The sequence below is a fragment of the Myotis myotis genome, unplaced genomic scaffold (genome assembly GCF_014108235.1).
Source record: "Myotis myotis isolate mMyoMyo1 unplaced genomic scaffold, mMyoMyo1.p scaffold_m19_p_16, whole genome shotgun sequence".
NCBI classification, from domain to species: Eukaryota; Metazoa; Chordata; class Mammalia; order Chiroptera; family Vespertilionidae; genus Myotis; species Myotis myotis.
Window position 1 is genome coordinate 46,023,782 of NW_023416320.1, and position 26,694 is coordinate 46,050,475.

Consider the following 26,694-nt stretch of genomic DNA (forward strand, 5'->3'; position numbering starts at 1 on the left):
CTACCCCTTCATTTTGAGTCTGTGTCTTTGGAGCTGAGATGAGTCTCTTGAAGGCAGCATATAGTTGGGTCTTGTTTTAAAAATTCATCCAGCTGCTTTTGGTCTTTTGATTTCCATTTCCATTTAGGTTGTTTATTAATATATGAGGGCTTACTATTACCATTTTATATTTTGTTTTCTGGTTGCTCCATTGTTTCTTTTACCTTGTGTTTTTGTGTGTTGTTTTAGTTTGGTGGTTTTCTATAATGTTTTTCTTCACTTCCTTCTTTTTAGTGTTTCATGTCTGAGCTCTGCATTTCTGTTTTGTGGTTACCATAAGGATGGTTTAAAATACGAATTTGAGGAGGGGAGGGGAGGAAAGCGTGGAGCTGCCAGAGGCATCTTCCAGGCTTAGATGTCCAGCCTAGGCCATCGGAGCAGACTTCACAGGGATTGAGTCAGAGCTCAAGCTTGTCATGGTAACGTTCATTGGGCTGAAAGCCAGTTTTTAGAATCTTTGTACCAATGACCAAAGCCATTTACTTGTTCAGGAAAAGGTGAGATAAATATATTTCTTTCAAAGTGAAAAAAAGTGTATATATCAGTTTGAAAACATAGTCCTGTTTCTTCTGATAGCATGTTATCTTCCTTTGCCTATACCGGTTCCACCAGTTACCTCATCCTATTTATATTTGGATTAGCACAAATTATCTTTTTTTATATTGTGTGTTTGTGAAGAAATTGAAGTAGCTATAGTTGTTTTCACTGCTTTTTCCCCCTTTAAACTTTATATTATAATTATAGGTTTAGTACCCTCTTCTGAAATGTAGTTGTATTTTTTCTTATTCTGTCTGTGTGTTTCACTTTACTCAGTTTTATGTACTTTTGTCTCTTTGTTTCAGGTAGAAGAGCCCCTTTCAACATTTCTTGTAGTGCAGGTCTTTTGGTGGTCAGTTCCCTCAGTTTTTGTTTGAAAGCCTTTATTTCTCCTTCATATCTAATGGATAACTTTGTTATATGGCGTAGTATTGTCTGGCCATTACTATCTTTTGATATTTTGAATATATCGTTCTGCTCTCTCCTGTAGAGTTTCTGCTGAAAAATCTGATGATAATCTGTTGGTTTTCCCTTTGTAGGTTACTTCCCCCTCCTCCCCACTGCCTTGAAAATTCTTTCTCTATTATGAACCTTTGACAGTTTTAATACTATGTATCTTGGAGAGAAATTCTTTTTGCATTGAGACAATTAGGTGTTCTGCTAGCTTCTTATGCTTGTGTGTTCGGTTTCTTCCCTAGGCTTGGGAAGGTCTCATCGATAATTTATTTGAATGGGCTCTCTGTTTCATTCTTCATCTCTTTTCCTTCTGGGATACCCAGCATCCTTATGTTGCTCTTCTTAATGGAATCAGACAGTTCTCGTAGAGTTCTTTCATTTTAAAGATATCTTAGTTATTCTCTTCCATCTGAACAATTTCTATCTTCAAGCTCTCTAATTCTTTCTTTCATATGGTCTTCTCTATTTCCAGTGCTTTGTAATACATTCTTCATTTCATTTTAGTTCTTTACTTCCAGAATTTGTTTGGTTCTTTTTTCTAGTTTAAATCTCTTTGTACAGTATGACTTTTGTTCATTTATTTTATTCTTGAGCTCATCAAACTGCCTTTCTGAGTGTTCTTGTATGTCATTGAGTCTCTTTAAGATTGCTATTTTGAATTCTCTTATTTAGTTCACTATGACTTTGAGTTGGGTTTCTAGAGAATTTCATTTTTTCTGTGATAACTTGTTATCTTGGTTGTTCATGGTACTTGATGGTTTCTTCTGCCATTGCATTAGAATAGTGAACACTTAATTAGGTACTGTTTTGATTTTAACAATTCAACGTCTTTCTTTAAAGGTCTTTCTTTAGTTTTTCAGTAGAGGGTGCAATAGTGCAAGTTTTTGTTTTCTCTAACATGAGCTGCTTGTGCCTCTCAGGTCTCAGTAGGTGGGGACATTGCTATGGTTGTGGGAGTCGCTGCCTGGGTGACTGGTGTGGGTGCCCTCGCCGTATTCAGGTTGCCTGTGTCTCAGGGCACCACCATTGGGGGGAGGTGACAGATGAGAGGAGACCCCGTTCATTAGCTAATCATGCTGCTACCTGGCTCCTTGTGGCAGCTGGCACTGCTGCACTGTGTGTGGGAGGCTGGAGATGTGTCTGCTGCTGCTACCAGTCTTTCTGGTGGTGAGAGCACCTCTGAGCTTGGGGGAGGGAGCCGGATTCTTGGTGCTGACACTGCTGCTGCCTTTCCTCTATCATAGTCTGTGTTGTGGAGGTCACACCCTGTCTCCTCCACTGCTATTCTGTTCACTGCGGCCACAGGCTTAACCATGGTGGCCAGGGAAGAGCAGGTATAGGCACTGTCTCTGTTCTACCCCCCCCCCCCCCCCAGCCTGCCTCCCATACGTCTTATAATATGCCCACCTTCTAATGTACTAATGTACTGATCTCTTAGGTATCCTAATGTGTTGAGCAGAGGAATGTTTGTTGGATTATAGGTGTTTGACTAGTTGTAGATTTAAGGAAAGATACAAAGAGGCAGCCATACACTGCCGTGATGCTTGCCTTTTCATTTGCCTAACAGAATCTTTCAATGAGCAGAAGTTTTAAAAGTGCGACAAAGTACATTTTACCAATTTTCCAACTAGTTCCTCCTTTCTATATCCTATGTAGAAAATATTTGTTTATTCCATGGGTGCAGAGATTTTCTTTTATTTTTCTTCAAGATCCTTTGCAGCTTATAGTTTTTAGCGTTTACGTTTAGGTCTGTAATCTATTTTGAATTTCTTTTGTGTATAGTGTTAAGTAAGGGTTGGAGTTATTTTCCCCCCTCCCTTTTTTGGTTTGAGCACTACTTGCTGAAAAGTCTCTTTTTTTCTCATTGACTTTCCTTGGTACCTTTGTTAAAAATCAGTAGAGCAAATATGTGTGGGTTTATTTGTGTACTCTCTATTTTGTTCCATTCATCTTTTTGTCTATTTTTAAATCACTACCTCACTGTCTTGATTACTCTGCCTTTATATTAAGTCTTGAAATAAAGTAGTGGATATCCTCCAACTTAATTTTTTCTTTTCTAATATTGTCTTGACTACTATATGTCCTGCATTTAAAAATTTTAAACATTACTCCTGAAGAATTTTTTTAAATCCAATACCTTTTTACACAGTTTTTATGAAAAACATTTTCAGGTTAGTTGCATATAATTAAAAATATATAGAAGAGTACAAAGGAGACTGTTAAAATCTTCTGAAATTTTACCACCAAGGGGAAAAAAAACACCATTTTTGTGGTGATACTTTTAGACCTTTCCCTCCCTTTCTCTGTCCCTCTCTCCCTCTTATCCCCCTTTTGCTCTCTTCATCCCTACAAGGAAGGAATGAGGAGGGAGGAAGAGACATAAAGGAATATTATTTGTAATTTTTATAGCCTTATGATTTTCCATTCTGTTGAATAGGTTTTCCTGATAGCACTTTAAGGTCTACATGATTAATTTTTGTTTTTTAGTTCTCACCTGAGGATGTGCTTAGATTGAGGAAGAGAGAGAGAGAGAAAGAGAGAGAGAGAGAAAGAGAGAGAGAGAGAGAGAGAGAGAGAGAGAGAGAAGGGGAGGGAAACATCGATGTGAGAAACATCTATTGGTTGCCTTCCGTAAGTGCTTGAACATGGAACCCAGTGTGTGCCCTGACCAGGTATTGAACAGGCAACCTTTTGGTGCAAAGGATGACGCTCAACCAACTGAGCCACTCTGGTTGATTAATTTTTAATGGCAACATAGTTGTTATATATCACTAGAGGCCCGATGCATGAAATTGGTGCAAGAGTAGGCCTTCACAGCCACAGCGGCTGCCTGGGTCCATCCGTCGCAGCCACGGGCCGGCTGCCTGGATCTGTCCCTCGCAGCTGCAGGCCAGCTGCCTGGATCCCTCCCTCGTGGCTGCCTCCATCCCGCAGCTGCAGCCCAGGCTTTGTCCGGAAGGATGTTCGGTCTAATTAGCATATTACACTTTTATTATTATAGACTAGAGGCCTGGGGCACGAAATTTGTGCATGGGGGTGGGGGGAGCAGGGGTCCCTCAGCCCGGCTTGCACTCTCTCTAATCTGGGACCCCTCAGGGGATGTCCGACTGCCTCTCGCAATCTGGGACTGCTGGCTCCTACCCGCTCACCTGCCTGCTTCATCGCCCCTAACCGCCTCTGCCTTGCCCCGCACCCGGGATCCAGGATTCCCTCTGGCTGGTCGCAGGTACCCAGGACCCGGGCTTCCCTCCCTCTGGCTGGCTGCAGGCACCCAGGACCCAGGCCGGCTTCACCCGGGCTAGCCGCAGCAGCAAGCACTGGCACCTGGGACCGCGGGGTGGGCAGTTTGTCCCTCTCCCAGGCCACAGGCACAGGTGCAGCCATTGGCACCTGGGACCACCCGGTGGGTGGCTTGTCCCTCTCCCAAGCCGCAGTCCCAGCCACTGGCACCCTGGACCGCAGGGCGTGCAGCTTGTCCCTCTCCCGGGGTGCAGGTGCAGCCGCTGGCACCTGGGACTTTGAGGAGGGCGGCTTGTCCCTTTCCTGGGACACAGCCCCAGCTACTGGTGCCTGGGACCGCGGGGCATGCAGCTTGTCCCTCTCCCGGGCCTCAGGCGCAGGTGCAGCCGCTGGCTCCTGAGACTGCTGGGCGGGTGGCTTGTCCCTCTCCTGGGCCGCAGCCTGGCTGGTCCCCATTCTTCTCTCGAGAGCTCATTTGTGCCTGGCTGGTCCCCATTCCTTTCTTGTGAGCTCATTTGTGTCTGGCTGGACCCTGCTCCTCTCTCCCCAGTGTTGAGTGTCTGAGCAGTTACGGGGTGATGGTGTGACAATGTGAGGGTGTGACGACCATTTGCATATTATCTCTATTATATAGGATTACATATATGAGCCAAAATATTTTTACCTGTTCTCTACTATTTGATAATTATTTCAAAGTTTTTGCTACTATAAATAAAACTTTTGGATAAAAATGCATAAGAAGTATGTTTGTTGAAAGTACAAAAAAATTAGAAAAATTTAAAATTCATAAACATAATATATTCATAAAATGAAAAAGGGTTTTTTATTGGCACATCATGCTTTTACCTTTTATTTTTTTAAATTAAATCTTCGTTGTTGGAAATATTACATGTGTCCCTTTTTCCCTTCCATTGACCTCTTCTAGCCCACCTTCTGCCCCAGGCCTTTACTGCCCCATTGTCTGTGTCCATGGGTTATGCATATATTCATACAAGTTCTTTGGTTGATCTCTTCCCACCCACCCTCGCCTTCCTTCTGAGATTCCGCATTCTGTTTTATGTTTCTATGTCTCGATCTATTTTGTTCATCAGTTTATTTTGTTCATTAGATTCCACATATGAGTGAGATCATGTGATACTTTATTCAGTTTTTAAGTAAGATGGTATTTGGCCCTAGCTGGTTTGGCTCAGTGGGTAGAGTGTCATCCTGCGGATTCCGGTCAAGGGTTGTGGGCTTGATCCCCACTAGGGGGCGTGCAGGAGGCATCCGATCGGTGAATCTCTCATCATTGATGTTTCTATCTCTCTCTCCCTCTCCCTTCCTCTCCGAAATCAATAAAAATATATTTGAAAAACAAAAGGTGGTATTTGTTTACTTTTTGAGGAACATATTCATGATATGTTTATGGAAAAAGAAATTAAGAAGCAGTATGTGTGCTATACCTTTCTTCTAAAATAAGTAGGGAGTAAAGTGCCTGGAAGGACATATGCTAAGACCTGTGGGACTTTGTGTGAGATTGGGGCATGGAAATGAAGGGTGGATATCCTTTTTCTGCCTTTGATAGTTGTCTAGAGTCTTTTCATTCTTGTCTTGGAAGTCTGTGCTGAAATTAGAATGCTTTTTCGAACACTTATGGCCTTGCATTTAGGCTGTTGTCAGTTTGGTAGATAGTGATGTACTTGCTTCTCAAAGTACGTTTTTCTTTTGCCTCGCCTAACTTATTTAAGCCTTAGTTTGTTTAAAAACTGTGTAATATATATATATTTGTTGTTGTTGTTAATCATCACTCGAGGATATTTTTCCATTGAGTTTTAGGGAGAGTGGAAGAGAGGGAAAGACAGAAACATTGATGTGAGGGAAACACATCGATTGGTTGCCTCCTGCACAAGCCCTGACCAGGGCTAGGCTGGGCAGGAGCTTGCAGCCAAGGTACGTGCCCTTGACTGGAATCAAACCTGGGACTCTGGTCCACAGGCTGATGCTCTATCCACTGAACCAAACCGGCTAAGGCAAAAAATACATATTTTTTATTGATTTCAGGAGAGGAAGGGAGAGGGAGAGAGATGTAGAAACATCAATGATGAGAATCATTACTAGTAATCGGCTGCCTCCTGTACACCCCACACTGGGGATCGAGCCTGTAACCTGGGCATGTGACCTGACTGGGAATTGAACCCATGACCTCCTGGTTCATAGGTCAGTGCTCAAACAATGAGCCACGCCAGCGGGCATGAAGATACTTTTCCATTGGTTTTTAGAGAGAGTGGAAGAGAGAAGGAAAGACAGAGAGAAATATTGATGTGATAGAAACACATTGATTGGTTGCCTCCTGTACAAGCCCTAAACAGGGCCCCAGGCTGAGGAGGAGCCTGCAACTGAGGTATGTGCCCTTGACTGGAATCGAACCGGGACCCTTCGGGCTGCAGACCAACGCTCTATCCACGCAGCCAAACCGGCTAGGGCTTATTTTTTTGGAAAAATGAGATGCCTTGTCTTTCTGATTATTAGTTCTGAACTTCATTTTGAGTTGCTAATGCGGCTCCCAGTCAGTTGCTGATTTCTGAACTTGCTGGCCATTGGGAGTGCACAAGTCTGTGTCGATTGTCCTGTGTGCCACAGATGAGCTCTAAACATGATTTCTGCTTCATCAGAAAGCCTTAATTCAAAACCTTTTTTTCTTTTGTATATAGGTCTTCCAGCATTTCTTTGGTCTCTTTCAGTTCCATTCTCAGGAAAAATACATCACATATAATAAAGCCTTGTTTAAGGAAGTGTCTTTTCTGAACTTGATGGAGATTAAGCAAATTGAATCAGTGATTCTTTATGAGTAAAAGTGACTGTATGGAACCATAAAACACACTAATGATTTCTACTTAACCAATTCTAGCCTTTCTCATTTGAATAGATTACTTTGTTTTGCCATTTTATATTTTTAAAAAGTAAATATTATGCAATTGCAGGTTTCTTTTCTGGTGGCAAAAGATGCAGAAATGCATAAAAGTAAGCTGCAGTACTTTATGGAGCAATTCTATGGAATCATCAGGAACATGGATTCAAACAGCAAGGATTTATCCATTGCGATTCGTGGATATGGACTTTTTGCAGGAGTATGGATCATTAATTTTCTCTTAACATTTTAGTTTTATTGGGAGTATTTAAAGAAATATAATTTATTGCATTTTAAAGTATGTCATCCTTGAGATAATTTTGTTGTTTGCTTTACTGTTAACTTTAAAAAATTTTTTTTTATTGATTTTAGAGAGAAAGGGAGAGAGAGAAAGAGAAACATCAATGAATTGAGAGAATCACACCTCCTGCACACCTGACACTAGGGATTGAGCCCACAACCTGGGCATGTGCCCTCACCGGGAATCAAACCATGACTCTCTGGTCCATAGGTCAATGCTCAACCACGGAGCCATGCAGGCTGGGCACTATTAACTTGTTTTTTCAGTGCCTACTATGTACGAAGATTCTGTATGTGTTATCTCAAATCCTCATAACTCCCCTCCAAGCTTTTCGGAGTATTATTTCACTTTACAGATGAGAAACAGCCCTAGAGAAATTGGGTAACTTACTAAAGGACATACAGTTAATAATTGACAAAACCAAGACATAAATTTAGGTGTGAAGACTAGAAACAGCATGTATTTCCACTGTGCTATGCTGCCTCTTATTTATGAAGTAAAATTGTAGTTGATGGGACTCAACATTTTAAAAATAGAAATTCTAATGACAGAAGGAGCTATATATAAGAATAATGAGAATAGCCATAGTTATTTCCCTCTTAATGGATCTCTGTGACTTCTCTTTTATGGAAAAAATCACTTGCTACCTCTCTTTCTACAGATTATCTTCAGTATCTACTCCCTTATTTCAGAGAATGAGAGGTCCTTTTTCTTTTTTTTTCTTTTTTTAAAAATATATTTTATTGATTTTTTACAGAGAGGAAGGGAGAGAAAGAGAGAGTCAGAAATATCGATGAGAGAGAAACATCGATCAGCCGCCTCCTGCACATCCCCCACCGGGGATGTGCCCAGAACTCAGGTACATGCCCTTGACTGGAATCGAACCTGGGACCTTTCAGTCCGCAGGCCGATGCTCTATCCACTGAGCCAAACCAGTTTCGGCTAGTTTCGGTAGTTGTGTATTCCAACTATCACTATTCATTTCATCCTGATACTTCCTCATTTGCTTCCATTTGTCTCTGTTAGCTCCTTTAAAATACTTAGGGCAGAAGAAACAATATATAAGACGCCTCAGCGGTAAATGAGAGCATGGAATTTTGAACTGAACTTCATACACTGTGGTCTAACCAACTTCAACTTGTTCAAAGTAGTTAGATGTGTTCACAGTGTAACTAGAGCATGATAGACGAGGAAGGCAGGAGAGAGGGCTCTAAAGGAGAAACTAGTCAGATCCTAAAGGAGGCTGGGCTAGATCTGAAGGCTAAAGAAGCCTTTGGAAAATCTGAAGCTGGGTAGTAGCATTATCAGATCTGTGAGTTATAAAGATGGCTTACAGTGTTTGGTGTGGAGTAGTTGTGTATTCCAAATTTGAATGTAGTTGTCAGTCTCTTCTGGGTGACTAGCCTCATGGGGACTGGGACTGCATCTTTTTTGTCTTTGATACCTACTATCGAAACAGTGTCTAGAACAGTGTTGGCGAACCTATGACACGCGTGTCAGAGGTGACACGCGAACTCATTTTTTTGATTGATTTTTCTTTGTTAAATGGCATTTAAATATATAAAATAAATATCAAAAATATAAATCTTTGTTTTACTATGGTTGCAAATATCAAGAAATTTCTATATGTGACACGGCTCCAGAGTTAAGTTAGGGTTTTTCAAAATGCTGACACGCCGAGCTCAAAAGGTTCGCCATCACTGGTCTAGAATATAGTTGAAAATCTAGATGCTTTGTGTATGAAAACTTATTTAGAATGTATTTACAGATTATTTAAAACATTTTTGTAAGATATACTGTATTTTATATCTCTATTCTCCATTAAAAAGCTTTTTAATATTTAGTTTATAATCATGGTGTAATAAGACACCTTAAATATCATTATTTTGATATTGATAAGATTGATAAAGATTTCTATTTACCTTTCCTAAAGCCTTGCAAGGTCATAAATGCAAAAGATGTTGACTTCATGTATGTAGAGCTCATTCAACGCTGCAAACAGCTGTTCCTCACCCAGATGGACACTATTGAGGACCACATTTACCAGATGCCAAGCTTCCTCCAGTCTATTGCAAGTGTCTTGCTTTACCTGGATACAGTAAGTGGAATAATTACTTAAACTGAGCATAACTTATTTAATCTCAGTTCTTCAATAACTTGATGGAATTGTATGAACAGTATGCACTCAGTATAGGCCCCATTATGATCAGGGTGACATTTTTTAATTAGTATTTTGTGTCAGTGGAATTATAGTCATGAAACTTGACTTTTTGTTACCCACAGCAGGAAAAATTATTTGTTACTCTTTCTGCCTTTCTAAAGGTTAATTAAGATCACTGCTTGGGATAGAATTTCATTTTAAGTATCATTCAGACAGTTTTTCTCTGATTTTTAAAAATGTATACACAATAATAAATGTTAAATTTATTAGTAGATGTAGATAACAAACCAGGTTTTTTATTGATCTAATAGTGTCTAATGGGTTGTAATTAATTTGAATATTTGTGTTATTCCCATATTTATTCATTTCCTTCCCTAACTTTTAGTTTGCTCTCCATTTCTAATAGGTCCCTGAGGTGTATACTTCAGTTCTGGAACATCTCATGGTGGTGCAGATAGACAGTTTCCCACAGTATAGTCCAAAAATGCAGTTGGTATGTTGTAAAGCCATAGTGAAAGTTTTCCTAGCCTTAGCAGAAAAAGGACCAGTTCTCTGGAATTGCATTAATACTGTGGGTGAGTTTGGAATTCACTTTTGTTTTCATAATGAATAATGAACACTTAACATGTTTTATGATATAGATGAAGAACATCAGGTTGCCAAATTCTTTTGTATCTTTTGATATCTTTTGGAGAACTCCATATATTTTGGTGGACCAAAATCTCTTTTTTCTGTGCTTTTTTTGAATCTTTATTTTTCTCTTCCTTGTGCTTCTGAATCTGAATAGTACAGATTTAACAAACTCTAAGTTTGTTAAATTAAAGATTTTAACAAACCTAGAGAAAAAAATTGAGAAGTAAAGTTATGTTAATAAAAAGAATGACTATCATTTTTGTTGTTTGGTTGTATTTTTCATTGTTTACTTCATTTTTGTTTTTGTTTTCTTTTTTTCAGTGCATCAGAGTTTAATCAGAATATGTTCTAAAGCAGTGATCCTTCAAAAGGTAAATTCTGAATCTAATGTTTTGAAAATTAGAACTTTGTCTCTGAAAGTTAGAAATGTTTCTGGACTTTGTAGTCTGTAATATATAAAAGTGGCCTTTTTAGTTATTAGCCATACTGTACAATTTGGAAAGTTAGGATTAAAAGCTCTATATTTTTTTCAGGCGAATAAACTCCTAAGTTATGAAATATCCTTAAACGTATTTACTGTTATATACAACTTTTTACAAATAGGGAATGTTTTTTTCTCTTGAAATTTTAGGACAAAATACTTAGGTGTATTCTGGAACACATCTTACTTAACTTGAAGTTACAGGATGAGATGAGAGATAGGCCTGTATAAGAAAGTGAGGTAAATGCCTTATAACACATCCCATGGATATTGTTTTTGAAATATTAGCACATCACTCTTTTAGTCCCAGTGAAAAGAATCCTGTTTTCAGCTTGCTTTTTTATTATGCTTTCATAATGTATTATCTTCTTCAATCATACTATAGTCTCCTACTGGTAGCTGATTTAGCTTAGAAAATTATGAAAATCAGAAAGTTCTGGCAGCAATGCTTACTTTGTGACTTCATTAGTAAATATTGGTGTGATGTCTTCCTGTCCAGGGTGCTGAGTCTGAATTGGAAGACCATCGTGCATCAGGGGAAGTTAGAACTGGCAAATGGAAAGTACCCACATACAAAGACTATTTGGATCTTTTTAGAAATCTTCTGAGCTGTGACCAGATAATGGTAAAAATGACAACTTTAAAGTCATAAAATACCCTTGTTCCTCTGTATTATGTGCATAGTTTATATACTTAATAATTATTTATTTCAGAATTATATTTTTCCGACTTTTAGTCATTTATTTAGAAAGTACTACAAGTAATAAAAAATCAAAACAGTGTAAGTTAGGATAAAACGAAACTAGAAAAAAGTAAATTAAAAGGAACAAAATTATTGGTCAGTGCAGTGGAAGAATATTTCAGAAAAAAAAAGTGATCAGAAGCTTTTAATCTGTCTGCAAATTAAAGGCCAAAGGAAGGAATGGGCTAGCTACCTTTGCTTCCAGGTCAAGTAGTAAGAGGATCGAGAGAGGAAAAACCCAATGTGACTATTCCCGCACAGTTTCTCTGGTGAGATAGGGCTCTCCTCTGGAGTTTTGAGTGCCTGGTTAGCCACCACTGCCATTGCCACCACCACCACAGCAGGATTGCCTGGAAGCTGAAGCCGCTAGAGAATAAACCGGGCTTTCTTCCTCTAAAAAAAAAAAAAAAAAAAAAAAGGAGCTAAATTATAGAGAACTCATTTAAAATTAATTACTGAGTTCATGTTTTAGCTCTAAGTATTAGTGTAATGTAGTTGATGCTGTTTTTCTTTCTAATAGATCCAACCAAAAATATAATAGAGCTGTTCTTTTCTTATTTGTTAAAGATGAAGATAAATCCAGTTGACTTAATAGGTATGAAGGAGATTGTTGCACAGCTATTATTTATATCATCTATGATTAGAGTAATGCCTCCTGCCTAATATGTTTCTAGCAGATGTTTTAAAGCCAGGTTCTGGCCACCATTTTAACAGACTGACAAAGCATTAACAGACTAGAAAAAAACAATTTTTGGCAGTAGATGATTTCTATTCTGTGACAAATCTCAGGAGTTTTTAGTTGTTTTCTTATTGAGGTAAAATAGTAGTGTTAGTAATTTTACCTAAAACATTTTTTTCTTATATGATGTTAAATAGCCCTATATTTTGAGGTTAAGTTCCATAGAATATTTGACTGAGTCTTTACTCAGTAATTGGACTATATTTTTGAAATGGTAAAATAGTTTCACTTTTAGAGAAATGATAGATGATGCTTTTAAATCCATTCTGAGGATAGTTATATATTTATCTAGATACATGTATGTGTGTATGTACATATGGTATGTGTGTATAGTATGCAAGTGTATACACACAAACACACAAATTAATTGGGGGAAATGCTTTGATAAGGATTGGCCTGAATCGTCTTATTTATTACTATGTACCTAGTATTTGCTACATGACTGGATAATAATATTATCTGACCAAAATGATATTGTCCTAATAATTTAGGAAGGTGTCTACAATTTGAGCTTGTAAACTTCCAGATAAGTCTGTTACAGTTTATACAGCATTTTTCATAATACCTAAATGTGCATGTACATCTGTATATATTTTAATGCATACTTAGTACTAATTTTGATACTTATATGGACAAAATTTTGTTTATGATTTTTTTAAAGGATTCTGTTTTAGCAGATGAAGCATTTTTCTTTGTGAATTCCTCCCTTCAAAGACTGAATCGCTTGCTATATGATGAATTTGTAAAATCTGTTTTGAAGATTGTTGACAAATTGGATCTTACACTAAAAAAACAGAATGTTGGAGAACAAGAGGTTAGAATTTTTGTCACTAATAATTTCGCATCGTTTTTATACCAACTGTCTTTGTAGGTCTAGCACATTTGTAGAGTGTGTAGAAAATTGGTTTCTTCCACATTAATATATATTGTTGATACTTTTGTAATAGCCTAATGCAGTGGTTGGCAAACTGTGCCTCGCGAGCCACATGCGGCTCTTTGGCCCCTTGAGTGTGGCTCTTCCACAAAATACCACGTGCGGGTGCGCACGTACAGTGCGATTGAAACTTCGTGGCCCACGCACAGAAGTCGGTATTTTGTGGAAGAGCCACACTCAAGGGGCCAAAGAGCCGCATGTGGCTCGCGAGCCGCAGTTTTCTATCTGATAGACGAAACAAGAATACAAGACAAGTGTGGATGGGAGAGTTGGAAGGGGTCGACCTCAGCGAACATACCTCAATCAGATTGAGGACGTTTTTAGCAAAAGGCCAGCTTAGGAGTACCCTAATTAAGTTAATAATAATGTACCTACCTATATAGTTTAAGTTTAAAAAATTTGGCTCTCAAAAGAAATTTCAGTCGTTGTACTGTTGATATTTGGCTCTGTTGACTAATGAGTTTGCCAACCACTGGCCTAATGTGTAGCAAATGTTATCACTAGGTTTTTCAAAAGTAAGTAATTTATGTGTTTAATATGTTAAAAGAATTTTTGTGTGAAAAGTTGTGTACTTGGCTTCTTTTTTTTTTAAATATTTTTATTGATTTTTTACAGAGAGGAAGGGAGAGAGATAGAGAGCTAGAAACATCGATGAGAGAGAAACATTGATCAGCTGCCTCCTGTACATCCCCTACTGGGGATGTGCCCGCAACCCAGGTACATGCCCTTGACCGGAATCGAACCTGGGACCTTTCAGTCCGTAGGCCGACGCTCTATCCACTGAGCCAAACCGGTTTCGGCTTGGCTTCTTTTATTATTTGTTCCTTAGCAATAGTAAAATGTCAAGTCCTATTTTGTGCAGAGGTGACTTTGCAGTAGGATAAGGAAACCTGGTATTCCTCTTCTTTATAGCTAAGGAAACTCCCAATTCAGGTGCACAGTATTAAATGTGTTCTTAAGATAGTAGAATATAGACCATAGTCAGGAAGGACTGTTGTCTGTACCCAGTTTTCATGGCTTTAGACTGCTAGCTGGGAGTTGCTCTGCTCTTACTTGAGGAGTTTTAGCAACAAAACACTGTGGTGGGCCCAGTGATTTTTTTTTTAAACTAGATTATGCTTGTCAGAGTTGGTGCATATGTGTGATGCTGCAAAGTTAGGTAAGAGATAATGGGGAGTGCCGGAGTCCAACCCCAGCAGGTCCAGGGGTCCCCAAAGGCGTAGACGGAGTCGGCGAAGAAGGAAGGACACGGAGACAGCGTTCAGTTGATCAGCAGCCTAGCCAGGATCTCCAGCCAGGATCTCCAGCCAAGTTCTGGTCTGGATCTCCAGCGAAGTTCTGCTGTTTATTGTCTTGTTACATCCGTATTTATCCCAGTTGATTTTAATCCTGTCAATTTCTATTACAAAGGTTAGGGCGTTTCTTATCTCCATTCCAGGGAGTAAAGATTATGTAGCTTAAGCATGATTGTTTGTAGTGATTAACTACCCGCCTGGCACTTAGTTAAGGAGTTTCATCCCCTCCCTGACTTCAGGGAAAAATTCCTACCTGGGGAAACAACCTTTCTAGGAGAGGCATCCCCTCCCTGACTTCAGGGAAAAATCCCTACCTGGGGAAACAACCTTTCTCGGAGAGGTGATCTTGGTTAAAACACACAGCGCCAAGGGGAGCAAACATATTAAGAACAGTATGCTATATACGCCAGGTCCCTTGAAACATATGCTGTGCAGATGTTTCTTTCCTGCAGCGACTGTGTCAAGCAGCAAGGATGGACCGGCTTCCGGCAGGGGAGGATATGCAGAGGATAATAAAACAGAAAAGGCCATTTGTCACAATGACTTAATAGTGCTTGTAATGTTGAAATTTTTATGCTGGTTGATGGGAACACCAGTGTGTGTTTTATTGCTTTTTGTGCTTTGGTATGTATGAAATAATTTTAGCCTGAATTTGATAACACAAGCTCAGTGTGTAACTTAATAGTCAGTTACTATTACTTAATACTGTTAATTATTCCTGTTTCTTAGTTTGAAACTTCCACGTCCGTTATTATTGATGCTTTCTATGAACTTTAAGTTTGGAAATTCTACCTCTGTCATGGCATCAATGCTAGCTCCTTTAACAAATGATACTCCTTCCTTTGTATTTTTGTAGCCATATCAATTTTTTATCACTTTATTTTACCACTTCCCATATATCCTTTTAAAAGAAAAGATTTAGTGTTTTCTGTGAGTTCCATCATTTTTCTCAAATTGTAAGCTTTGAGGACTCATCTGTACTTTTCTCACTTTTGCATTCCTTCCTTATAACATCAGACCTTGGCTGTGAAGTCAGTTGGTCAGTTATATGTTGAATGAATGTGTGATTGACTGGTATAATGTTTGTTTTGGTACAATTTTTAAGGATGAAAATGAACCCACTGGTGTTTGGGTGATCCCGACTTCAGATCCAGCTGCTAATTTGTATCCTGCTAAACCTAAAGATTTTTCAGCTTTCATTAACCTGGTGGAATTTTGCAGGTATTTTTTTTAAAAAATTCTGATTATTAAGAGAGAAAATTGTTAGTCATTGGCTATAATATAGGAAAATTTATTATGTAGCTATAAGAAGTAAAATAGCAAAAGACTTAAAAATCTAAATTGCTTCTATGAATTGTTAAAATATTTTAAATGTACTATTATTTTTATATTTAAAAGATCCTCAAGTAGGAAACAAAAAGGATTTTAGATATACCTAAAAGTATTATATAATGGAATCGTAGACTTTTTAATTATGTGCCTTATAATTTCAAAGCGGAATAAAAATAGTATGATAAAAATTTATAATTAAGCTTTTAATTTGTTTTTATAGAGAGATTCTTCCTGAGAAACATGTAGAATTTTTTGAGCCCTGGTTATACTCATTTGCATATGAATTAATATGTCAGTGTATACGGTTGCCACTCATTAGTGGTTTCTACAAATTGCTTTCTATTGCTGTGAGTAATGCCAAGAAAATAAAATATTTTGAGGTAAGTGTTTTTGCAGGACATTGAATATACCTGTTGTTTTTTTAGATTGCATGTGTCTGTATAAATATTATAAAAATAAGAGATTGTAGCATATTGCACTTTAAAGTCTAATTTTATTATCTGTATTTTTAGAAACTGATACTGTGAGTGGCAATGGGATGACACTTAAAAAAGTTAGCTAGTAGCATTTTCTGTTCTGATTTACAAGCACCTGGCTAATTGTGTTAGATTAACAGAGGTTCTTTTTATGAAGATTTTTAAATTTTATTTTAATATTTTGTGGGGGTTTTTTTGTTTGTTTTTTAAAGAGAGAAATGAAGAGAGAGAGACAGAAAAATAAAACACACCGATGTGAGAGAGAAACATCAATTGGTTGTTTCCCGCTCACACCCCGACTGGGGATTGAACCCGCAACCTGGGCATGTACCCTGACCGGGAATCAATTAGTGACCTTTTGGGAAGGCACTTAACCAATTGAGCCACACGGGCTAGGGCATAACAGAGGTTCTTTTTTTTTAATAGTATATTTTTATAGATTTCAGAGAGGAAGGGAGAGGGAAAGAGAGATAGAAACATCAGTGATGAGAGAGAATCATTGATCAGCTGCCTCCTGCACACTTCCTGGGCTGGGAATCGAGCCCAAAGTCCAGGCATGTGCCCTGATCTGGAATCAAACTCTGAGCTCCAGATTCATAGGTCGACGCTCAACCTCCACGCCACACCAGCTGGCCATAACAGAGGTTCTTAAAGTGTGGGCCTACGCCAGCAGCCCAGTATTACTTGGGACATCTCATGCCCTCTCCAGGCTTATGGGAAACTCTTGGGCAGCGCTCAGCAGTTTGTGCTAACAGGCCACTCAAATGGTTAGTGAAGTTTGAGCATAATTGGATTAGTGCACCTAAGGCTTAAGTCATTCCTGAGTATTCTGACTGGTTAATTATAGGACGAGCAGGTCTCATTGCTCATAAGTGTATGTATTGGAAGATGGGGAAAGGGGAGTGGACTTAGCTAAGCCTGTGGCTCTTGACCAGCCATCCACCTCCCACTCATGCGGTTTCTCACTGGCCTCTGCCTGCTCTTCTGCATGAAACCTTGGCAAATGAATATGAGTTCACCTCGCAGAAGAAAGGAGGGGGATTACTGGGCTTAGGACACAGAAATATCTGGTTATTTGTCACTGTACTAATTTACTATTTTATTCAACAGGGAGTTGGTCCTAAGAGTCAGAAACAGTCACCTGAGAACCCAGAAAAGTATTCTTGCTTCGCTTTATTTGCAAAATTTGGTAAAGAGGTAATTTTAAAATGATTTATCCAGTGGGTTTTTCAAAAATGGGCTTTTAAAAAATGAATGTATGTTAAAAAAATGTTAGTGTTCACAAATGATCTAATTACTTAAAAATTGGTTTGTTTTATCCAGATCCAGATTAAAGGATTAAGAAACACTAACAGGGCAAACCATTATGCTTCAAAAGTCCCTTGAGTTTTCTTAAAATAATTTGTGTGATGGAAACTCAAAATTAATAGATTCTTTAGCTTTTCCATATAGTGGGATTTAATCACTTCAAATAAACTTTTCCTAGAGGTCAGTCTTTATTTGAAAATGAACATGGCCATGTCAAATAAAGGCTGCATTATCATTTTTCATATTTGAGAATAGGTAACTATTTTTTAGTTGATTTCAAAGCATAGGCGCTATTCAGATTTTTAAAAATAATCTTTATTGTTGAAAGTATTACATAGCTTCTCCTTTTCCCCCCATTAACTTCTTCCAGCCCCTTCCCACCCCCCCACCTCCTCAGGCCCATATATGCATAGCTTCATTCTCTGTGTCCATGGGTTATGCATATATGATTACAAGTTCATTGGTTAATCTCTTCCCACCCACCCTCCTCTGCCTTCCCTCTGAGGTTTTTCTCTTCTTTCTTTTTTAGGTATCAGTTAAAATGAAGCAATACAAAGATGAACTTTTGGCCTCCTGTTTGACCTTTATTCTATCCCTGCCACATGACATCATTGAACTTGATGTTAGAGCCTACGTTCCCGCATTACAGGTAAATGCATTGTCCTGAGAAAATCAATTTCCTATATATGAATTCCTAGAAAACATGGAAATATCTGAAATACGCAGTTTCTGAAATATGAAGGTCTTTTCATAGCAGTCACAGTAGATGCTTGCTAATCAGACACCCTGGTTTAAGTTCTATTCTGCTACTTAGTAGTTTTGGGACTTGGGACACTTGTCTTGTCCTCTCTGAGCTTCCCTTATAGATGGATGTGTTGAAAGTCTGCAGCATGTCACCAGCCGTATAGACTAGTGGTGCTGGGTTTTCTAATAATGACCTGGGATGTACCCACTTACCTCCTGCAGGGTCTTGCATTCTGGCTGTTGAAAAGCTTATTTATTAGAAATCATAATTAATTGGTGGTGTTTTTTTCTTTAAATCTTAAATTACTGCATCTCCGTTTACCATGTTTGTATTAACATATAGATGGCTTTTAAACTGGGCCTGAGCTATCCCCCACTGGCAGAAGCAGGCCTGCGTGCCCTAGAAGAATGGTCAGCTTACATCAGGAAACAAGTGATTCAGCCCTATTATAAGGACATTCTCCCTAGTCTTGATGGGTATTTGAAAACTTCAGCCTTATCAGGTAAGGTTTAAAAGAATTACGTGTATCAAATAAGAGGGCAATGTAATAATTATAATAGAACTACTATTTGTAGTTTTGCAATTTCTGAAATATGAACCCAATGTATTCAAAATATGTTTGATTGGTATTTTTGTAATCTCTCCAATTCATTTCAGTATAATTGGGACATGGGAAATATAACTGAGGCATTAGACTTATTGTTCATTTTATTTACTTATATTCTGCTAAGCTTTATAACATCTTCAAGGGCAAGAACTTATCATAAATACCTTGAACTCCTTATAGCTTTTGGTTCACTGCATTATAAAAAACTAGAGGCCTGATGCACGAAATTCGTGCAAGGGGCTTGGCCCTCACAGCCTACGCGGCTTGCCTCAGCCCTCGCAGCTGCAGCATCTTGCCTCGGTCCTTGCAGGTGCAGCTTCGTCTGGAAGGTTGTTGATGTCGGGAAGGTTGTTCGGCTGTCTGGTCTAATTAGCATATTATGCTTTTATTATAGACTAGAGGCTTGGTGCATGAACTTTGTGCACGGGGAGGGGGGGTCCCCTCAGCCCAGCCTGCACCCTCTCCAATCTGGGACCCCTTGGGGGATGTCTGACTGCCAGTTTAGGCCCGTCACATCCCTCTCACAATCCTGGACTGATGGCTCCTAATCGCTCACCTGCCTGCCTGCCTGGTCGCCCCTAACTGCTTCCTCCCCTGCCGGCCTGATCACCCCTCACTGCCTCTGTTTGCTGGCCTGATCACCCCTAACTGCCCCTGCCGCCAGCCTGATTGCCTCTTACTACCCCTCCCTGCCTGCCTGGTCACCCCTAACTGCCCCCCCCTGCTGGCCTGGTTGCCCCCTGCTGGCCTGGTCACCCTCAACAGTCCCCCCCCCCCCCATGCCAGCCTGGTCGCCCCTCACAGCCCCCCTGCCAGCCTGGTCGCCCCACGCAGCCTGCTTGTTCAGTCCTTTGGTCCCTCACTAACCCCCCTGCCAGCCTGGTTGCCCCATGCAGCCTTATCTCTCCATTGTCTCCCCCACCCCCACCCCGCTCTTGTCCTCATCCCCTGGTGTCTGTGTCCATTGGTTATGCTTATCAACTTAAATGTTGTTGGCTTGGAAACATTAAGTGAACGGTGTGTGACAAATTTCATTCACTGTGTCTGGTTTTGTAACACCTCAATATATATGCAGAAGTCATGAAGAGTGATTCACAATTTTGGGAGATATTTCTGTAAATGATAGTAGTAAGTATTGCTTAGAGATAAAAAATACAAACTAGTCAATATTATAGCTTACTTAGGCTTATTAAATTCACATTATATAAAGAGCGCTGCTTGTTGAGTAGCTCACTAAAAATTAATGGACTCAGTTAAAAAATTAATACATCTAGTAGCAAATATCTCTGTGGTGCTCTTATTTGCTTTATTGAAATGAAATTATTGTGATTCTTTTAAGCAAAGGATTTATCTGTTGATAAATATGTGTAACTGTAAATAACTAGAAGATAGGGAAAAGTAGAGAGTAGTAAAATTCAATAATAAGAAAATCCAGAATTTTAAAGACAGCCACGATTTTAGTAACATTTTATTTGATCTATCAAACTTCCAGAACTTTTGCATTAATAGTAAAAAGAATTCCCATATACTCTTTACCCAAATTCAGCAATTAAGATTTTTGTCCCATATACATTATTATTGCATGTACTTTCTCTCTGTACATATTGTGTGATGTGTGTGTGTGTGTGTGTGTGTGTGTGTGTGTGTGTGTACATGGTTGGGCAAAAGTAAGTTTACAGTTGTTTGTGTGGAAAATAATACAATGATCCTATATAATAAAAATCTAATATGCAAATCGACTGAAAGGTGGAATGACCAGCGGAATGACTGGTTGCTATGATGCACACTGAGCACCAGGGGGCAGATGCTCAATGCAGGAGCTGCCCCCTGGTGGTCAGTGCTCTCACAGGGGGAGCGCCACTCAGCCAGAAACTGGGCTCACAGCTGGTGAGCGCAGCGGCGGTGATGGGAGCCTCTCTGGCGTCTACTGTCAGCGGGCAGTAAGGAGCAAGGGGTCCTGGACTGCGAGAGGGATGTCTGACTGCTGGCTTAGGCCCGATCCCCCCCGGCAGGCGGACATCCCCCAAGGGGTCCCGGACTGCGAGAGGGCGCAGGCTGGGCTGAGGACCACCCCCCTTCATAAATTTTGTGCACTGGGCCTCTAGTTAATAAATAATAATACAAGAATAAACTCTGTTTCATCCACTCACAACTGTAAACCTACTTTTGCCCCACTTTCTATAGATATATGTATATACCCTTTTCAAGTTGCAGGCATCATGGATATTTATGTCTGAATGCTGCAATGTATATTTCTTAAGAGCAAGGATATTCTTTTACAAAACCACAGTATCATTATTGAAATCAAGAAAAACAACATGGATATATTAATCTATAGTCCGTATGCAAATTTTTCATTGTCTCATTAATTTCTTTTACAGCCATATTTATGGCTGTATTTTTTGTGGTCTAGATTTCAATATAGGACCATGCGTTGTATTTACTTGTTATGACTCTGTAGCCTCTTTTAAAGTGGGATAGTTTTCAGTCTTTCTTAGTTCTCATGACATTGACATTTTTTAATATTACAGGCCAGTTATTTTATAGAATGTCTTTTAATGTGGGCTTGCCTGATGTTTCTCATGATGAGGTTCGAGTTATGCCTTTTGGCAGAAGCACTCAGAGCTGATGCTCTGTCCTTCTCACAGCATCATGGTAGCAATTGGTGCCATTATCAGTCATGTTCATTGTGACCATGTGGTTAGCGAGTGTCTGCTCCATCTTTTTGTAGTTTCAAAGTGACTCTTTTTCCCTTTGTGTGAGTTAGTTGTTTGAGGTCCTCTCCCTCTCCACTTCTTGAAGTCCTAAGGCCTTTAAGTGGTGTAGAGGAAGGTGGGTGTTAGGTTGCAGTGGTGCTTTCAGGGAGCATGAGGAGGGCAGCCCTGAGAGTAGCGTGTGTCGGGTCAGAGCTGGAGCAGGGTGGGGTACACTGATATATTGGGGCAGCTTTTTGGTATATGGGGGTCCAGGCAAGGAGGGTGAGAAAGGTGATAATTTTTACCTATGTTCATATCTACATATGTGTGTGTGTGTGTGTGTATGTACATGTACATATACACACGGAGATGAATAACTAGAATTGGAGATGAAAGCATGAAGTGTATGTATATGTAACACACACATATAGAACTAGAATTAGTTCTATCCATGGAAAGGGCCTGCTTGGGAGTAGTAATACCTTAATAGTAGTGAGCAAACCTAGTGTCAAGATCATGGCTTCTAAATACCATTTTCCATGAAAAGGAATTAGAATTCCTTGGGGAAATGACTGACAGGGAAAATACAAGCTTAACCTAGAAAATTATATTTTCTGAAACATCCAGAAAGCAAGGAATTGTTCAGGGAATGATGGGGAAATGTCACAGGTAAAATTTGGGATAATTTGGGCATCAAAATAAATCATTTTAGAAAGAGATTATATTCCATTGGCTCAAATAGAAAATATTCAACAAAAAATTGAAAGTCTTATAGTGTGTTTTTTTTCTGTTTCTGTTTAATTACCACATATTTAGCAGTTTAATAACACTTTTCATAAACTTAAAACTTATGTAGGACTGTTTGTGATGATGAAAAATTCTGGAGATGGATAGTGGTGAGCACAACATTGTGACTGTTGTCAATGCCATTTAATTGTATACTTAAAATAGTTAAAAGAATACATCTTATGTTAAACATTTTATACCACAATAGAAGCTTATGAAAAGTATGTTAACTTCCTGGCCTAGTAAGCCTGAATTAGTATAGCAAAAAAAGACTCAAGTAGAATAAAATGTATACTGTATTATGCTGAAAACTGGTAGAAAAAATATATATATTTTTTTAAACCCAGATTTTTAAACTTGCCTCATGTACCAAAGATGTACCTGAATTATGTGAACATGGATTCCTAAAATGCTTCTGAGCTAGTCTCTGTAAGATTTTTTTAAAACTCTGGCTCATTTACAACATTATAAGCAGTATCCTTATTTTCAGAAAAACTTAGGAACATTCACTTTATGTAAATTTATTAATTTGTATAAATAAGTCAGAACAGATTTTAAATTTAAGGGACTTTATAATCTAATGTATTAATACCCTCCAAATATAGGAGAACATTAGACACATAAGGAACGAAGTAAAAGCCTTTCTCAAATCAGGCTAATAGACACACAGGCAAATGCAGAGCTTATAGCTTTAATGCTGCAATTTGGATCATAGCTCAAGAGACACAAGACACCAACAAAACACTGAGCAGTTCAAATATTAAAGAGCTGTTTTTCCCTGTGTACAAAATTAACTAATTTGAGCTACAAAATAATAATAATAAAAAGACACTGAAAAACAAATGCTCTTTTTCATCTCTGGCCCAATAGAGAAGAAATCTCTAGAATCTCTCTACAGAAGTTTACCAAATGGTCAGTAGACCATAAACTCAAATTCTCAGATATTACTCCCACCCGTGGGGACCAGCTGATTGGGCATAAGCAAACCAAAAGCATGAAATCATGTAAAGGCAGGAACTAGGTTAGCAGAAAGCTGGGCAAGGTTCTATTGTCATTTGGGATTCATTTCTAGGAGCCAAGAAGATAGGCTGGGGTTAAACCTGTGAGGTGTGTATCCTTTAGCAGTGCAGTTTACCTGTCTCTGTCAGCAAATCTAGGCTTCTCCAGAACCAGTGAAAGATAACTTTATAGCTATGAAATTATGACTGTGCTGATATAAATGAACACGTATCAGAGATTTTATTTAACTCAATAGCTAATTAAAGGGATTAGTAGGATGTTAGGGCTGGTTTCTATAACCTGAATCTAGTCCGGAGAATACATTAGAAAACTCAAATAGAGGGACAGTGTACAAAATTGCTGGCATATAATTTTAAAAACGTTTAAATCATTAAATGCAAGGAAACACTGAAGAGCTGTTTCAGTTTAAAAGATCCTAAAGAAGCAAACAACAAAATGTAATATGGTCCTGAACTTGGGATCAATGCTAGAACCTGAATGGGCCTAAGGATTAATTATGGGCAATGTCTCAAGGACTTTGTCCTGAATTGGATAGTTATGTGGTTATGTAGAGAAATACTTTTTAATAATCACAAACTTATATAAAGTTAGGATGTATAGTGTAAAACTTTTCTTTCCTGAAGCCCCATTACCTCTGATTATTACTTTAGTGTGTTTCCTTCCCAATCTCTGGAATTAGACACTTCTTCAAGGAATCATATTTCTTTTTTTTTTTTTTAAATATATTTTATTGATTTTTTACAGAGAGGAAGGGAGAGAGATAGAGAGTTAGAAACATCGATGAGAGAGAAACATCGATCAGCTGCCTCCTGCACATCTCCTACTGGGGATGTGCCCGCAACCAAGGTACATGCCCTTGACCGGAATCGAACCTGGGACCTTTCAGTCCGCAGGCTGACGCTCTATCCACTGAGCCAAACCGGTTTCGGCTATATTTCTTTTTGTATAATGATATTTAAAACTAAGACAATCACTATTAATATATTTTTGTTTTAGAAACTTAGTAATTTTTAACCATAATTAAAATTAGGATTTTAATGTCTTGATTTGGTAATATAGTATGTCGCCCTAATATTAATCAAGTCAATGAATGATTGCTATTTAAAATTCATTTTTGTTTTCTGTTGATAGGTGAGAACAAGAATAACTGGGAAGTATCAGCACTTTCTCGGGCTGCCCAGAAAGGATTTAATAAAGTTGTGTTGAAGCATCTGAAAAACACAAAGAACATATTATCAGTAAGAAATCCTTTGTATTTTCTTTACCTTAAATAATGCAAAGATCAGATTGTAATGCTTGTGAAAAGTAAGAATCTTTATTTAAAATCTTAGTGTTATATATAAATTAGAATACGGCATAGAAATAATCTCAATATATTTTTAGCAATAAAAGTGTAGCTAAATTATTTAGTTTACCGTCTTGATCTTGTTTTCCTGTTTGTCTCCATCTTTAAGTATAGTTAGTGGATAATAAAAATTAATCAGTTCAAAATCAGTAAACAGTAGGAATACTGATATTATAAACGATTGATTTATTTACTGATTGGATCTTAACACATTGCGGACCAGTAGTTTTATTGCTAGCTTTACTCAGTGGCCAGATAAGTTCTGTTGAACGAGTACAAAAAACGTTTTATAGAAATGTTAAAGGCACGCTTTAAAATTAAATACCCATTGCATTTTGAAGTTATTTATTACATGTTCTTACATGCTAATATCTTTTTGAAGAATTTTTGTGATTGGTCACAAACCTTAGAACAGAAAACACAAGAATTCTCATGATCTGTCCACAATGTGTTAAGTATATAATGTTGTCAAGTTCAAGTCATGTCAGTATTTTTTATCATGTTAATTTATTGATAGCATTTTTCAGATATGGTTTGTAATATAATTGGAAAAAATGATGTAAATAGAGAATATTGGATTAGTATATAGGTATAAAGTGAAAATTAAAATTTGAAAAACTTAGAAAATATTTTAAAATTAAATTTATTGTGGTGACATGGGTTAATAAAATCATATGTGTTTCTGGTATAGAATTCTATAATACATCATCTGTATTTTGCACTGTGTGTTTACCACTCAAAGTGAACTCTCTTTTCATCACCATATATTTGACCCTCTTTTTCCTTTGCTACCTTCCTTTCACCCCATTTCCCTCTGGTAACCACCATACTGCTGCCTGTTATCTATGAGTTTTTGTTTGTCTCTTGGTCTTATTTGTTCATTTGTTGTTTTCAATTTTATATCCTTCATATGAGTGAAATCATATGGTTCTTGACTTTTTCTGTCTGACTTACTTCACTTAGCATGATATTCTCAAGGTCCATCCATGTTGTTGCAAATGGCAGTATTTCATGTTTTCTATGGCTGAAGATTATTTATTGTATGTGCTTACCACATCTTCTTTATTCAGTCATTTATTGAAGGACATTTTGGTTATTTCCACATCTTGGCCACTGTGAATAATGCTGCAATGAACATAGGGGTGCACGTATCTTTATGAATGAATGTTTTCAAGTTTTTCAGGTAGACACCCAGTCATATGGTAACTCTATACTTTTTTGAGGAACCTCTATACCAGAGTTTGCCAACCTTTTGGACCTCACGGACCACCAGTGGTCCACGGACCACCTGTTGGCAACCGCTGCTCTATACTGTTTTCAATAGTGGCTATATCAGTTTACTAGTACATCCCCATCATCAGCATAGGGATTCCTTATTCTCCACAATCTCTCCAACACTTGTTATTACTGGTTTTGTTGATGATAGCCATTGTAACAGGTGTGAGGTGGTATCTCATGGTAGTATTTTTTTAAAAGTGTGTTTTTATTAATTTGAAAGAGAGAGGAAGGGAAAGGGATGGAGAGATAGAAACATTGATTGGCTGCCTCCTGCAACACCCCATACTGGGGATCGAGCCGATAGCCCGGGCATGTGCCCTGACTGGGATACGAACAAGCAACCTCTTGGTTCATTGGTTGATGCTCCAGCACTGAGCAACACTGGCTGGGCTCTCATGGTGGTTTTGATTTTCATTTCCCTAATAGCTAGTGAAGGTGAGGCTCTTTCTACATGTCTGTTGGCCATTGTATGTCTTGAGAGAAGTGACTGTTCTCCTTTGCCCATTTTTTAATTGGATTTTTTGTTTTTTATTGCTGAGTTGTTTATATATTTTGGATATTAACCCCTTACCAGAGGTATTGTTTGCAAATATCTTCTCTCATTTGGTTGGTTCCCTCTTTGTTTTGTTGATGGTTTTTCTGCTTTTTAGTTTGAT

At 38.4% G+C, this 26,694-nt stretch overlaps 1 protein-coding gene across 1 annotated transcript in view; it reads left to right on the forward strand.

The window, feature by feature from the left end:
- The window catches only part of PRKDC (protein kinase, DNA-activated, catalytic subunit), a 217,092-nt gene that overhangs the window by 18,046 nt on the left and 172,352 nt on the right, over positions 1-26,694 (forward strand). The window contains exons 11-22 of the mRNA XM_036338724.1: positions 7,233-7,379; positions 9,394-9,558; positions 10,028-10,196; positions 10,576-10,625; positions 11,235-11,360; positions 12,878-13,030; positions 15,551-15,666; positions 15,998-16,157; positions 17,364-17,450; positions 18,091-18,210; positions 18,649-18,808; positions 24,547-24,653. Coding sequence (XP_036194617.1) covers positions 7,233-7,379; positions 9,394-9,558; positions 10,028-10,196; positions 10,576-10,625; positions 11,235-11,360; positions 12,878-13,030; positions 15,551-15,666; positions 15,998-16,157; positions 17,364-17,450; positions 18,091-18,210; positions 18,649-18,808; positions 24,547-24,653 — 1,560 coding nt within the window. The remainder of the gene's footprint in view (positions 1-7,232; positions 7,380-9,393; positions 9,559-10,027; positions 10,197-10,575; positions 10,626-11,234; positions 11,361-12,877; positions 13,031-15,550; positions 15,667-15,997; positions 16,158-17,363; positions 17,451-18,090; positions 18,211-18,648; positions 18,809-24,546; positions 24,654-26,694) is intronic.